The sequence below is a fragment of the Rhinolophus hipposideros genome, assembly GCF_964194185.1.
Source record: "Rhinolophus hipposideros genome assembly, chromosome: 12".
Classification (NCBI taxonomy): Eukaryota; Metazoa; Chordata; class Mammalia; order Chiroptera; family Rhinolophidae; genus Rhinolophus; species Rhinolophus hipposideros.
The window spans coordinates 76885260-76900549 of record NC_138058.1 but is presented as its reverse complement, the minus strand read 5'-3'; the positions used below and the strand labels follow the sequence as shown (position 1 = coordinate 76900549).

Below are 15290 nucleotides of genomic sequence, written 5' to 3'. Positions count from 1 at the left end.
AAGGTCTTAAGAGTAAAATCTGGGATTTTCCAGAGAAGAAATTCTGCCTCAAGAATGCAGCGTCAAGTCCTGCTTGAGTTTCTAGTCTGTTGGCTTGCCCTACAGATTTAGGCCTTGCCAGCTGCCTCAATTGTTTAAAACCTGTGTATGGAGGACCTCCCTCCTTTCCTTCCTTCCGTCATCCATCTATCATCCACCCGTCCATCCATCCATCCATCATGCTGGAGTACTGTTTCTCTGAAGCCCCCTGCCTGGCACACAGCCACGTGCAGAGCACTGGATGAGGACGTGTGTGGTAGCCAGTGGGCCAGCGTTTCAGTGACCGAGGCCTGAAGGATTGACATGTAGTGACAGAGCTCTAGCACTGGGCAGACTGTGCTTCTCATCTCGGTTCTTTGTCCCCTGCTCCTGCCCCTAGAAGTCCATGGAGGCCTCGTACCTGGGCTCCTGACCTGCCCCCGAATCACTCCAGGGCATCAAAGCCACTGACATTTCTCTGTGGCCCAAGACCCCGTTTCTCTCTGACGACCACTTTCCAAGTCTTATCGTCTGCTCCAAATCCTGTTATCTTGCTCCAGCAAACATGCCTTTCAGGTGGGCTTCTGCTGACTGACAGCCGTTAGTTGTTTAGCTATCCATACAAAGAAGCAAAGTTAATGAGTGAAGAGGTGCTATCTGGCCCTCAATCCTGCTTTCTGTCCTGCTGTCACTGACTCTGGTGTGTCGGGTGGCCCTGGAGACTCATCGAAGACCAGACCATCACTGCTGGAGGGCACTCCAGGCCAAGGACCCTGCAGACATGTAGCACTAAGCCTACCACATCCCCTCGGTGAGTGGTTACCCCACTTTGCAGGTGGAAAACGCAAAGCCAGGGCTTAGAGAACTGGGGTAACTTGCCCAAAGACTTGTAGCTGGATGGAGGGAAGGATAAAGGAGGGGCAAGTGCCAGGTCACACGTGCCGGCCCTGACCTTGTGCTTCCCATAGTGCAGTGACACTGGTGGGGCCCCTTCCACACCTGTACTGGGCTGCTGACACTGAGAATGGTGCCGGGCAGCCAGGGCCCCTGGGAATTCTGAGGTCCCTGCCCCCCCTGCAGCCAGAGGGGCGGAGTCCGGCTGGGCCTTGATGGCGGTGAACAGTCTGGTGGGCCGGCCGCAGAGCGTCCTGGGGAGTCAGGCCAGTGACCAGCTTCTCCCCAGGCTCGATGGACTGCCCACAGCCCCGAGAGCCCCCTCCGTCCATCGGGCTCTGCTGAGAACACCCAACCAAGGTGCATCTGCGTCATTAGTGCCCCCTCGGTACTTCCTGCTCCCTCCTCGTGGGGCACGTCACCTGCCTGCCTGCCTGTCTGTCTCCCCACTCCACTGAACACTGCTCCAGGATTTTTACAGAAAGAAGGCGGGTTTTAGGACACGACCAAAACCGGGAGGCAGCCAACCATTCCTGTACCCCCGAGCGACTTTCTGCCTTTCTCTGGGCCTGTTTCCCCATCTATAACATGAGAGACCAGTCGTACTCACGGGCTGTTGTGAGGATTCAAGGAGAACGTTGTGAGGCATCTGCGCAGGTTTCCACACAAATGTGGGGGGAGTGAGTGCACTTCTGGCGGGAGAAGCCCCGGGGTCTGGGTGGCTGAGTCTGGAAGGCCGTTCCCAGACGGTGAGTCAGCCCCTGGCAGGACCTGGCTGTGCCTCGGGCACGATGTTCACTGATCCCACGTCTCACTCAGCCGCGCCCCCCGCCCACGGGAGCAGAGGGCCAGCCCCTGGTCAGGCCAGCTGGGCCCCCACACCAGTGTCCGGGGGCTGCTGCGTGTGACGGAGCACCACAGCCCGGGAGACCAGAGCCTGAGAGCAAGGTGCCTGCAGGGCGGGCCCTTCTGGGGGCTGCGAGTGAGAGCAGTCCAGGTGCCTCTCCAGCTTCTGGTGATGGCAGGCCACCTGGGTGTCCCTGGGCTTGTGGGCGTGTCACTCGATGCCACAGGGCATCCCTGTGTCCGTCCTCACACAGCGTCTTTCTCGCCCAAGGACCCACTGGATTTGCCTCATCCTATGACCTTGTCCTAACTCGACTAATTGCACCTGCAACAACCGTGTTTCCAGATAAGGTGTCATTCTGAGTTTGGAAGGCCTTGAGTCCTGGGGGACGAGTCGACGTGTCAGGGTGGTTCAACTCTGAAACTGGCCTGCAGTCCTAGCGAAGGGCTTGTCCCTTGTCCCCTCCACGGAGCAGGGAAGGAAAGCGCTGGAACGGAGCCTGCTTCACAGTGACTTCCTGGTTACCATTAGCTTAAAATTTTAAAAAAGAAGTGTAGTGGGCTGAGGGGTTAAACGCAGGATGAGATGTCGGGCTCCTTCCAGGGAGGGGTCGGGAGGTGCCTGTGGGCCTCAGAAACAGGTGCTGCCCACAGTTTGTCCACATACACTTGCGGTTCCAGAATGTCAGGCCGACAGTGAGAGCGGCGCTTCTCCACCCCCCACATCGCCCCTCCCACCCAGCTGGCATGCAACGCATCACCAACATGGCGGAGAACGAGAAACCCTAAAAAGCCCTTTACTGGGAGGGTTATGTTTGTTTTCAGATCACAGAGCTTGCTGGGCCCAGATGCGAAGAGACCGACAGAGCAATGCAGCCCCAGACCCCCCCACCGTCCACGTGTGTCCCGAGCTGCCTCTGGCCCTCATGGAGGCCACAGGAAGCCCGCGGCCAAGCCCGGAGCCTGTGTGGTGTCTGCAGCTGCCAGGGTGCCAGTGGGTGGGCAAGGAAGGGCCGAGGCAGGTCTGGGGAATGGTGGGCGCTACATTCACTCCACACCTGCCTGAAGCCAGGGAGCGGGGCCCAGCCCCCAGAACCCTCAGTTTAAGGAACACACAGGCTATGGATTCTCACCACCTGGGTGGAAGGTGATCATGACGGACGGGCGGGTCCACAGCCAGCAGGGGCAGCGAATGGCTCAGCGTCCCTGTAATTCCTCCTCTGCACAAGGTCCTGGGGGACCACCACCCACTCTATCCTGGCGCCCACTGCCCCCTTTGGGGGCCCCTCCAAGGCCGTCATCCCCACCGGTGCCACCACAGCCTGGCAAACAGCGGAGGTGACCCTGCAATCACTAAGAGTCCTGGGACTGTCCTTCCCGTCCTGCTCGGAGGGCAGATGCCTAACAAAGGGAGAGGTTCCTTGTCAGCATGAGGTTCCCTCACAAAGGACAATGCGTGCCCTGTCTGTAGAGCTTCTGCTGTGTCTGCTGTTCCGCAAACTATTCAGCTCAAAATAGTCCGTGAGCCAAAGGGCACATTCGGACTAGAAGATGCTGGGTTCCTTCTCCACCCCGAGTGCGTGGGCGAGTGACAGGTTCCAGCCGTGGGTTGTGGCGCCCAGCTGGGGCCTGGCCTCCAGCCCCTCCACCCGAGGTCTCCGTGCAGTTACCACTCTCAGCATTGTCCCTGGTTCCTACCCACTGGCCCACAGTTCTATGAGACACACACAAGGTGTCCTGATTTAAGGCAGCCCAGTGCCAGCTCCTTCTGAAGCAGCGATGTTTGGTTCTGCAGCAGGGGTGTGGGTGCATGAAGACGAAGTGGGGACGCCGTTGTGGTGGAGAAGCAGAGGTAACAAGTGAGGCCACAGCACATGGGCGAGGCCCGGGGCCGTTTCGTGGGTCAGAGCGAGGCAGACGAAGGTGCAAACCCAGGCTTAGAGAAGACCTAGATGGAGGAAGAATGTGGACAGCTTCTCCCTCAATTCTGCAGAGATAAGATCCTCCTAAAATGTGGCCAGGCTAATCCTCATACTTTGCAGGTAAGCCTAAAGTATTCGAGAACATGCTTGGGGCCCTGGGGAATATTTCTGGCAACAACAGAGAAACGACAGCATGTGAGTCATGGAGCCTGGAGGGAGCGTCTGAACGGAAGTGAGAGTCCGGCACCGAGGGCAGATGAAGACGCAGGTGTCTGGCTCCTTACATGGTGATTGACAGCGTAGTCCTGAAGCTGGACCAGGGTGGGAACAGAGGAGGGCCAGGAAGCAAGCTTTGCACGGAGACACTCAGGGGGGACGGTGAAGGCAGCCGTGGACGTCGGTACCAGCATACACAGCTCCAAGGGCACAGGTGGCAGCCATGAAACTTAGCCAGCTTCTAGAACTTTCGGTTGCTCATGTAGCACCCTCATCCTGCCTTTGATGCCTCTATGATCAGGAACACACTTCTGTTAAATGGCTTTTAAAATGCCAAGTGGATTATCACTTGTTGCCAATCTCTTCCCATGTCCCCACACAACCACAACGACAGTTATGAACGGTCTTCTGAGCGTGGTCACACAGGAGGCCCGTGGGCTGCCCAGAGTCCAGTACTGCAAAAAGCCTGCGGTTATTTCCAGGCTGTTCTTCCCAGAACACTGGGACTTGCCTCACAGACATTCTGCATGTGAAATTACTACCGACTCTCAAAACCGAAGACAAATGGCCATTGTACAGAGGAGAAAGCCCACATTTTTTATCCTGACATTCATATTTCTGTCTTCGTCAGCTTCGGCTGCGCTATGAGGACACTGCAGACTGGGGTCTACAACGACAGAAATGTCTTCCTCACCATCCTGGGGACTGACAGCCAAGGTCCAGGGCCCACTGATGCCCATGGTCTCCTTACTGTGTCCTCAAAGGCCTGGGGGTGCGGGGGGGAGAGGGGGGAGAGGGACGGACAGGCAAACACCTGCTGAGTTCTGTCTCTCAGTCAGGGACCCTATTCTCATCACCGTGAAAGGCCCCACCCCTTAACCATCACACTGGGGGGTTTGTTTCAATGTATGAAATTTGGGGGAACACAGCTAATGATCCCATAATAATTTCCAATGGGAAATGTGACATACTAAGATAAGTACGTGTGGGAGCTGAGCACTGATGGCGGGCCAGCCCACACACAGGTGCCCCGAGGCGATTGTGGCAGCAGCTCACAGACATTTCCATCCATTGGCCCTTTTCTAAGGGTCCTGTTTCTGAACCACCTGGTAGAACTCAGTGAATTTGAAGAATGTTATACGAAAAAATGAGATATTCTCAATCGTCACTAGCATGAAACAGATACAGCGTGTTGAGAGAAAGGCCTGTCCTCGCAACAGCAGACCTCTGTGTGAGACACTGCAGCCAGCTGTCGGGCCCCTGCTGCCCACGTCCCACCACGGTGTCGGTGGCCTCTCCCAGGCTGAGGCCGGGACCCTCACACTCAGGTGTGTGTCCCCACCAACTATCAAAAGTGCACTTCTGGCCCCTTTGACCTGTATTTACGCTTCCCCTCTGACCTCTCCTCTTATTCCCTGTGTTCTGTCGCCCCTGAAAGGGTGGACACATTGACTGGAAATGGATGTTTCCAGAGAAGTAAACTTGTGTGCTGTAGAATTTAATAGAGGGTAAAGACGTACGACGGCTCTAGCAAAATTCAGAAATGGTAGACATCCCTTTAAACAAGATCTAAACAAATTTTTTAAATCCATATGTATTTATCATCTTTCAGCCAAAATTTCTTCCCTAGGAACGAACGTCAATTCTGTGCTCAAAAGGGCCAATTGCACTAGGGTTGCATAGTTTTGGGGAGCTCGCCCACTTTACAAAGACGTGAAGCCACCTGCTGTCACCTGCAAGGGGCTTCATTTGAATACCTTTTATCAGGGTAATGGTTACTTCTCAGCAACTGCAGTTTGAGCTCGGTCTCTGGCACCCAGTAAGTCTTGGTTTATGGATGACACCTTGCCGCCTTCTGTTTTCCAGACAACTTAAGAAAACAGGTTGAGGACCGGCCTGGTGGCTCAGGCGGTTGGAGCTCCGTGCTCCTAACTCCTAAAGGCTGCCAGTTCGATTCCCACATGGGCCAGAGGGCTCTCAACCACAAGGTTCCCAGTTCGATTCCTCGAGTCCGGCAAGGGATGGTGGGCAGCGCCCCCTGCAACTAAGATTGGACACCGTGAGCTGAGCTGCGCCCTCCACAACTAAGACTGAAAGGACAACAACTTGAAGCTGAACGGCACCCTCCACACTAAGCAGGTTGAGGACCACAGCAGCTAACTGGGCAGACAACGGCCAGGAGGTGTAGCCCTACCACCTCCCGGGGCCGCCCAGCCTGTGGCTGAGGTGGGCCCCCCTCCCCCGCCCCGCACCTCCCCCACCGCGTGCTTCCTGGCTGATGGCTCTCACACCATCACCGTGCTCCTAGTCCCGGGCCTTTTCCATCTCCCTGCTTCCACTCACCCAGCGTGGGTCATGCCTCAGGGACTCGGGGCGCCTCTGAGTGGCCTTGCTGGGGCCCTCCCGGGAGTGGCCACCCCCAGCCTCTGTGATTGAGCTGAGGTGGCATTAAACCTGAATTCTAAGCCACCAGACTGACAGTGACTCACCTCCCTGGTGTCTCCACCTGGTGATAACCATCAGCTTCTTTTTCTGTTGTTAATCCGTCTTTTGTCATAGGCCCAGCCAGCAATTCAGAACTCGGGCCCCACCTCTGCAGCCCCCAGCAGCTGGGCCTGAGTCTGGCGACTGTCACTTCCTTCTGCAGAGGCGCCTCTGTTCTCCAGGGCCAGGGCTGGGTTCTGAGGTCCTGGCTGCAACTGTCTTCAGTGAGGTCATTCCTAGGAGGAAAGGGACAGTGTCCTGTCCAGCCCTGGGCCACACCTCCCGGTGGGGAGCGGAAGACCTGTCCCTTCTGGGCATCCCGCACACAAGGCTTCTCCGGGGTCTCCCAGGTACCAGGAGATGCCACTCAGGACACCTAGTTGCCCAGACACGCCTCCATCCACTGGCTTGGACCCACACATGGGAGTCGCTTCCCTCAGCTGCTCCCACATGACCGTCCCCACCACGTACGTAGCAAATGGAAGCATTGGCCTGAGACCTACTGCTTAGACCCCACAGGACAAAGGAAAACTTGTTGTTTCTGTGACGCTGTGGAGTCCCTGCTGGTGGCTTGGCTTTTGTAACGCAAGTTCTGACCGTAGCTCGCAGCTCGCAGCTCGGATGGCCAAGGCCCCTCCTCAAAGCCGGCTGTTGAATCAATCCCTGGGGGCCACTGGCCTGGATAACAGCCCCCCACTGAGGTCCTATTTTGTGAACTGGACCCTCTGGGCCACTTGTCTGTGTTCTGTTCCAGAGCTTTCCGTTCCCACTCCTGTGTTTTAAAGTCCCCATAATGACAGCCAAGAAGGCCCAGGCCCCACCCTGGACTCCAGGCCCCGGCTCTGCACCAGCCCCCTGGCTGTGGCCCCAGGGGAGCTGTGTTGGTCCCGGCTCTTAGTCATAAGCCTGCATCTTTTCTAAGGTCCCTGATGCTGCCAACGGCGGCTCGCCTTCTTCCCTCTACTTGATTCTGTTTCATTAATCTTCCTTCTTTCCTGCGCCATTCACACACGGACACACTTATGTTTGTACACTACAGGGTTCAGACACGCCACCCCAAAATTTGGCACTTGGGCATGTTGAATACTTGAAGCTGGAGGAATTTGGGACAGGGCATGTGCAGGAAGGACTCAGCGCCCCCCTACCTCCACCCTGCCCCCAGGGCAAAAGACCCTCAAGGGAGCAGTGTCCTCCCTGTGTGGGAAAGCCTGCTGTGCCTCCACAGGTCACCCCGCAGCTCTGTCCTTCCTCCCATCATATTTCTGTACCACGGTCTGCTCTTCAACACACAGTAAAAGTACTCAGGCTTAAGTGCTTTGGGGTCTTCGTTTCCTTACAAAGGAAACTTCAGTAAATTTCATGCTTTTCTCTTTTGTCAGACATCCAGGCGAGAGCCTCCCGGAGGTTTCCTTCCCTACAATGCCTGTCTTGTGTATTTTTTTATCTTGCTCAGCGATGACTTGAGGTCACTTGAAGGGCATATACACACTATAGGGAGGAAGACATGTGGATTAAAAAAGGGACAGAGAAGAAACCAGACTTGAGGATGGGATCAGAGCCCAGAGAGGACCACTGTGCTGGAACAGGGCGGGTCCCAGCATCTCCCCACCGTACGCAGCCCAGCTAAGTCAGGTGTTCTTGGGACCCACGTGGAGACCTCACATGGGGTCCTGCATTAGAGAGAAAGTTGTGCCTAGGTGTGACTTCATGCGCTGTCACTTAGGACAGGATTGTCCTACCTGCATTTACTATGGTGGCTTCATCTTTACTTGTGCCGCTTTCTGTTTCTTCAGAGACTTTACCAGATACTTCTGTGACCAAGACCTCTTTTTGGGTGATGTGATTGAAATACAGAGACAAAGGTCACATGTTTGATGTTTTCCCTTGATATATTTTTTTAAGTTGCTGTAGACGCAGGGCTCTCCTGCCTCCTGTGCTGTTAGAAACGTCGCTGCGTGGAGCGCTGTCCACGCTGACTGGACCTAGGAGAGCGGATGAGAAGAAAGCGCCCGGGCCTGCAAGCTCTGAGCCTCCCTGAGCAGAAACAGCCTGGGAGGCCAGACAAGCGCTCTATCAGCCCAGGACCTGTAACGTCGCTGGAGAAACAATGTCCCAGGAGGAGGGGTTGGGGATGGACACCGTCTTCCAGCATCCAGGAGCCGGAAGCCAGCGGGCCCTCCCTCTGCTCTGCGATCCTGTGTCTTCTCTGCTGGTGACAGCAGCCTATCCTGTGTCATCCTAAACCCTCACGCACCCTCACTAGGCTCAGGCTTTATTCTTTCAAAATAATTCATTTCATCGCCCTGGGTGAGAACATGTAACCCCAGACTCCCCTTTGGGTACCTGGTCGGCACAGGATGTGAAGTCGACAGGGGACTCTGGGGGACCAAGCACCGGCGCAGCCATCCTGACGCCTTTCCTGTGAGTCTGCACCTTCCCCACCGAACCTGAACCTGGAGGCATTTGCTCTCGAACCCGGTCTCCCCGTCGCTCCTCTTCCTTCTCCTCTTCCCACGAGGCCGACTTCCTCGGGGCCAATCAGGACATCAGGCTCCTTACTTTGCTGCTTGCCAGGGTCACCTTGACAGACCCCCCCCCCACACACACAGGGAGGCCTGGCCAGAGGGAAGTGCAGTCTCCAGCGTTATCACGCACCAAACTTACCCAGCACCACTGCCAGCAGGCTGCTTCCCTGCATGGCTATGGTGCTGTTTTCTGTACTAACACTTATTTTGTCACGAGCGTGCTAGCAACACGTCTAATCGCCGTCACATTCAAGAACTCATGGGATTCCTGAGCTGTACTTGCCACCTTCCCTCATCAGCTTCTGCTTGTTTTTACTGACTTCCGGACACTCACTGTCGTCTTGGTATCACAGGATAGGCTTCTGGGATTATTGGGTTAAAAATTCGATTTAAGATGCATGACATTATTGCTAAATTTCTTTCCAAAACGTTTATACCAATTCTCAACCACGTGGCTCCTAAGGGGAAAAGTGTCTCAATAACCCAGTGGAGAGACTGAGTCTGTGACAAATCAAGGACAGGCCACCACCTGCTTTAGGTGGAGGTGCCCACAAGGCAGGCTCTGCCAGAGCCCAGATCCCACTCTCTGGACACCCTGCCACCTCCCCGGACGCAGGCCGACCAAGTGCGATGTGCAGACAGCCGCTCAGATGGCCTTGAATCTCAGGGCAGAAGAATCCATTCTGGATTTAACAGAGGTTATGGGGTGTCCTCAAATGTTACGTTTTGGGGCCTGTGTCTATTACAGGAGGGTAGTTTTGGAATTTTAAATGGTGATTCTTACTAACATAAATAATGGGAAAATGGGATAATCATGACTAAGTCACACCTGAAGGTAATTTAAGTTTTAGGGGTGGTCCTTTTCAATGGTTTGATGGAGAACCCAGGGAACCGATCACAGGGCGCAGGACCTCAGGTGTCCCCAGACATGAGATGCTGAGGACGACAGAACATCTGCCATTGAAACTGAACCATTAGGAGGTGGCAGCCGGTGGAGCCTACTTGGGGACGTTCTGGACACTTCACAGACGTCCGCGGCCTGGGGGAAAGAGGGCGGCTAAGGTTCTGCTCAGGAGTTAGAGGACAGGGCAAGGGAGAGCACAGTGTGGTCCCAGACAGCACCCGGGAAGCGGGGCAGAGCCGCTTCCCAAGCAAGTGAGGCCGCTGAGCGCTCACCTGCCGTTGGAAACCACCTGGCTTGGGGGGGGGGAGCACGAGCCCCGAACATGAGGGCTCCTCGTGGGTCCTGCCAGGCCGACAGCGTTTCCGGACGCAAGTGAAGACGCGACCCTGGTAGAGATCCATCGTGCTACAAACGCGGCAATACCTTTTTATTTAGAGTAAGATGTTAACATCCAGCATGACAAAGTTTGTACAAAGTTCACAATTTAAAAATGAAGTAATCACTGCAACTCGTGACTCCACACATTGTAGCAAAATCAAAGTGTCAACAAACCCATGCTGTGTGTACAAAAATAAATGAGACTTCAGTTCCACAGAGAGCACAGTAAATATTTGTACAAAATTCTGTCTTCATAAATGGTTACTTAAATCAACTTAGAAATGAATATGAACAATAAGTTATAATAAATAAACTCTGATGACTCACAATAATTCCATATGAAAGGTCAGCATTCTAATATGTGACACTTTTGTGATCCCTATATAATAGTCACAGATAACTTTTGATTTGATATTTTACCAACATTAGATGAGCAGCAGATTTGTGCTTAAAACCCCTCTCCATTGTACATAGGTGAGAACAAGAACCCAAACCGAGACTACCTATCACTCTACGCGAAGCATTGCTCTGTTGGCAAGGCTGCAGACACGACGGGGCGGGAAATGCGAAGCCGATATGAACAGCGGCCTGAGCGGGAGCGGGAGCCGGGCCTGGCCCGTGGTGTGGCGGCCGCGCCCGCAGCGGCGTCAGCTCTCAAAGGCAATTCTGAGCACGGCTACCACTAATCGCACAACAGAAAGACTGCGCTCTCCAGACCCCAAGGGAATGACATCATCTTTTCCCAGCTCGTTATGAAAGTCCGCGTGGAAAACCGGAAGCATTTGTACAGTGAGCAGTATAAAGTGCCGCTGAGATGTACATGTATTTATACACGTATGTACACCGAGGCTGAGTATCTAGCAGAGTGTTTGCCTGAGGCCCCTGCGACCTCCGCACCAACGTTGCCGGTCGGCCGGCGGGCCCCCTGCAGGGTCAGCGTGGCAAGGCCGCTGACACAGGAATTGCACACCTCCGTACGGATATAGAGGACAAGGGGAGTGCAAATAGTCGACTGGCACGTTGTGGGGACAATGACCCTGTAAGTCCTGTTCTGCTAAAAATATTATTTTTTTTATTTTTACAAAACCCATCTTTTTTTTTTCATAACAAAATTTTAAAGTACTTTTGTACTTCCTGCATAACATCAAGACATGGAAGGAAGAGATGCTATGACACGTAAATGAAGTCCACGTCAGAAGACACGACGACACGTCTGGGGACTTCTCGGAGGGCGGACACAGCAGTCAGAAGCGGTCTTTGCAGACACGGAGTGCAGTCACGGCGGCAAACGACCCGTGTCCGAGGAACACATGAGTCTAAGATGATCTCGTGTAAAGAAAAGTGCTGAAGTACATTAATTACTCCTAAAATCTGATTGCATTCATTCTTAGAACAGGTCACGACAAGTCAGACACAAGGCTGCGCAAACGCTCTGCGGCCAGCCGGTCTCCCACGAGAGGCAAGACACAGGTCCCCGTGAGAATCCTCCGAGCAGGACCAAGTGCGCATTTGAAGCCCAAGCTCGGGGGAGCCGGAGAGATTTTACTGAGCAGCTTCCCCCCCAATCCAGAGGGGATTCAGTCCCGTCACTCGAAGACTCACAAATCATTTCCCTTTATCCCCCAAATGTAAAACAACAACAACAACAACAACAATAATAGTTCTTAAAAGTGGAAAGGGGAAATAAATACTCTTGAATTACCTTTGACCTTAAATTAAAACACACATATTCTGGTGGGTAAACCACATTGCAATAAAAGACAGTTCAGAGGGCCGGGAAACTCTTGGGAGATAAGAGAAGGTTGTCCCAAAGTTTATTGAAAATGGAAAAGGAAATCTTCACATCGTCCACCTGTCACAAGGCCCTGTCTTAACTGAAGTCCCATAGTCACACCACGTAATGCTCAGGAGTTAATTTAAAAGTGCTGTTTAAGCTGCTTTGACTCTTCTGCCAAGTTTCCATGGCTTGATGTTGTCTTACAATAAATTACTTATCTCATTTCTTACAGTTAATCCATATGCCATTTCCTTGGAATGCAAAAAACCTCATTTATTGCCCCCACCATACACCATCCTCCTAAAACAAACAAACAAAAAAATCACATAATATTTCTAAGCATTGTTCAAAAATAAAGCATTTTTTGCAACCAATTCTTGCTATGAAACAATATGCAACAAAATGTATTTCTGAAATTCCATAAAGCCTTCCAACATGAGGCAAAATGATAATGTGTAAAAAGTGGCTGTGGGGCCACCACATGGTCATTCAAAGCTGTTTTTCTTTTTGTCCATTGCAGTTCAAAATACTAAAACATTGAATCACTAAAGCATTAAAAAGAATGTACACTCTATGTATTTTGATCAGCTTACCTCTTCAGAAATATATACAACCCCGATGTGCACACAGTAGCAGCTATAAACATTACATGGCATATCACACTATGTCAGCTTATATGAAAACGTACAAAATGTGAATGTGTTCCGAAACTATTCTGCAGGGACGATCTTTAAAGCAAGACATAAAATCATTATGAAGTCTTGTAAGCATAACACTGTTTCCAACAGAAATAAATAGAAACACTTTCTGGTAAATTACAGCAGCAAGAGACAGGAGGCGTCCTGTTTAAGCAAGGCTCCATCACTACAGTCACTGTTCAGACCTGAATTCCTCTCACAGCCTGCTTTATATTTTCCAGTAGGGCTTTATTTTCTGGGCTCTGATAACGATCTTGATTTGTATACATGTCCGTCAAAGTAGTCACGTATGCGTCAAAATTTTGTTCATTGATTGGGTCCTACGAGATATTAAATAGTAGTTCATATACAACTTTTATTTTCTTAATAGGATATCACATCAGCATAAAACAGCATCACAGCATCCTGCCACTGTCTGCACAACACTTAAAAGGCCAACTTGGAGCAATCTTAAGCTACGGGCTCCATGGGATCAGCCCCACCAACGCTTCTGGCAGTTAATGCCATGGCTTTGGGGAGGAAACCACAAGCATCCAGAGTCTGAAGAACCATGAGAACAGCAATAGGACAAGACATCTACTTTATGGTGCGCACTGCGCAGCTCACCGAACACCTTATCTCGCACTGTCAGTCACTTACCATATGTGGCAGCTGGATATTAGCTAGACTATGAATTAAAGACTGGCTTAAGTTGGCCAGCTCATGAAGAAGAGACTCATTTTGCTGTTCAATTACTTTGTTCTCCTCTTCTATCGTCTTCAGGTTGGTCTCCATTGTGGTAATCTAAAACGCACAAATTTGTGTACATGTAACATAAGGCAGGCGGGGGCCACACTCTCGCAGGGCGAGACAACAGCCTATCGATGCAAAGAAAACCTTTTTGCTTAAATAAAAAGGCTTCCAGATTAAGAATTTGTCATTTTAAGGGTTTGGCTTTCGTGCTTCTGATTCATTACACTCGGAGATTTGGTGACTGGACTCTAGTGGCTTGTCTTTCTGAGGCGGGATTAATGGATTAACGTGTGGTGGGCGCCAGGGCTGTGGGGACAAGCTGTGCTGTCCTCATGTGCAGAGTGCCCTCCCAGTCTCCTGTTCTCTCTGCGGCTTTCCTGGATTGTGTTACTTATCTGGGGTGGTGTTGTAGGACTTACTACTAGCACTTCTTTTCTAGCCTGAATCTAGTTGTGCCACAGCTGAGCCCCAAGACATTACTTATTTGTGGCAACTTATTTGTGGCAAGACTGTCTTCTCCACCGGCACCAGCAGACATGCCCTCTGCACTACGTGCCCTGCACGCATTCCTACATCAGAGAGAGGCGCCTGTGGCTCCCGCTGGCTCTTCTCCCTCTAACTCCCCAGACACACCCAGACCGCACGGTTGCCGAGATCACGCTTTGTAGTGCCTCCACCTACAGCCAGACAAGCAGCACTCACTCCCGTGGTCAACTGCCCAACCCACGCGTGTCGGAAGATGAGCAGCTGTGGAAGCCACTGTGTGGCCGAGAAAAAGTGCTGGTTCCACAGTGTGCCTGCCTTTGGGGCTCGGGAACACTGTGACCCCCAAACCAGAGCTATGCGGTAGCCCCACGCCAGTGTCGGAGGCTAAGGTGGAACCTGGACGCGGGCCCAGGGTCACGGGCTCGGCTCCTTCGTCACACTAGTGCCCCTGAGTTACCTGCCTCCAGCTCATAAACTCGAAACACCAAGTTCTCATGCGGGGGTCTCCCTGCCCAGACACACTTGCCTGGGGCCTTTCCGAAGGCCACCAGCAAACCATGGCCTCAGGGGCACTATTGGATTCAGCTTTACAGGACGAGTCAGCAAACTCTGGGCTCTTTTTCTGGAAAGCAGGACTAAGAGCGCTTGCCCACTGTGTATCTCGTGTAGAGACACTCGACAGTTTGTGGCAAGAAGACCTTCACCACTCCTGGGCGTCCCATCCAGTCAAAGTCACCCCGGGGGCTTCGTGGCCTCATGGGAATGGGGTGCTGGGAGGAGGTGGGGCTGCACAGGGGACACAGACGTCTCCCTTCCATCCTTGGCAGAGCGGCCATGGTGCCAGGTGTCCTGGCAATGGCTGGGATTTGGGGGGCTGAGGCAGCTCTGAGGGAGGGCGTCTGCTCAGGAAAAGGCCGGCACTGCGCAGGGGCCCAGGACTGGGGTGGGGACGTAGCCATGTGCTCCTGGGCCGATGTCACTCACTGTCCTCAGACAGGAGAAAGGTGACCCTGTCATTGACAGCACGTCCTGTCCCTGTGTTTGAGGAGCATTGAGCTCCTGTGGCCACAGGAGGAGGCCCATCAGGAAGGGGTAGGTGCGTGTACGTGTGCACGTGTGTGCACATGTGCATATGTGCACACGTATGTGCACGTGTGTGTGCATGTGTGCGTGTGTGTATGAAGTCTCGGTAGGCGTAAGTTCAAAATAAGATCCAGAAGACATAGACGTAGCCGAGACATCACTGATTTGACAATATTAACTGGAGGTGTAATCGCTCGCACTGTTCTGACCATTTGAAATGGGAGACACGTTGGGCTCTTTCGGGCCCCGGATTCTGCCTGGGACCCGGGGGACCCTGTCTCCGTGTTTCCACAGCTCTGAGAGGTTTGGGTCAGACTGGCCATTCTT

The 15290-nt window shown here is 52.9% G+C and overlaps 1 protein-coding gene across 16 annotated transcripts in view; it reads right to left on the bottom strand.

Moving 5' to 3' along the window:
- Window positions 1–10201: 10201 nt before the first annotated feature.
- The window catches only part of MYT1L (myelin transcription factor 1 like), a 368814-nt gene continuing 363725 nt past the window's right edge, over window positions 10202–15290 (bottom strand). For 14 of the 16 annotated variants that reach the window (XM_081068000.1, XM_081067996.1, XM_081067997.1 and 11 more), the window contains 2 exons: window positions 13302–13445; window positions 10202–12982 (listed from right to left, as the gene is read on the bottom strand). In XM_081068000.1, coding sequence (XP_080924126.1) covers window positions 12842–12982; window positions 13302–13445 — 285 coding nt within the window. In that variant the 3' untranslated portion in view covers window positions 10202–12841. The remainder of the gene's footprint in view (window positions 12983–13301; window positions 13446–15290) is intronic. The other 2 variants (XM_081067994.1, XM_081067995.1) reach the window with 1 other exon arrangement.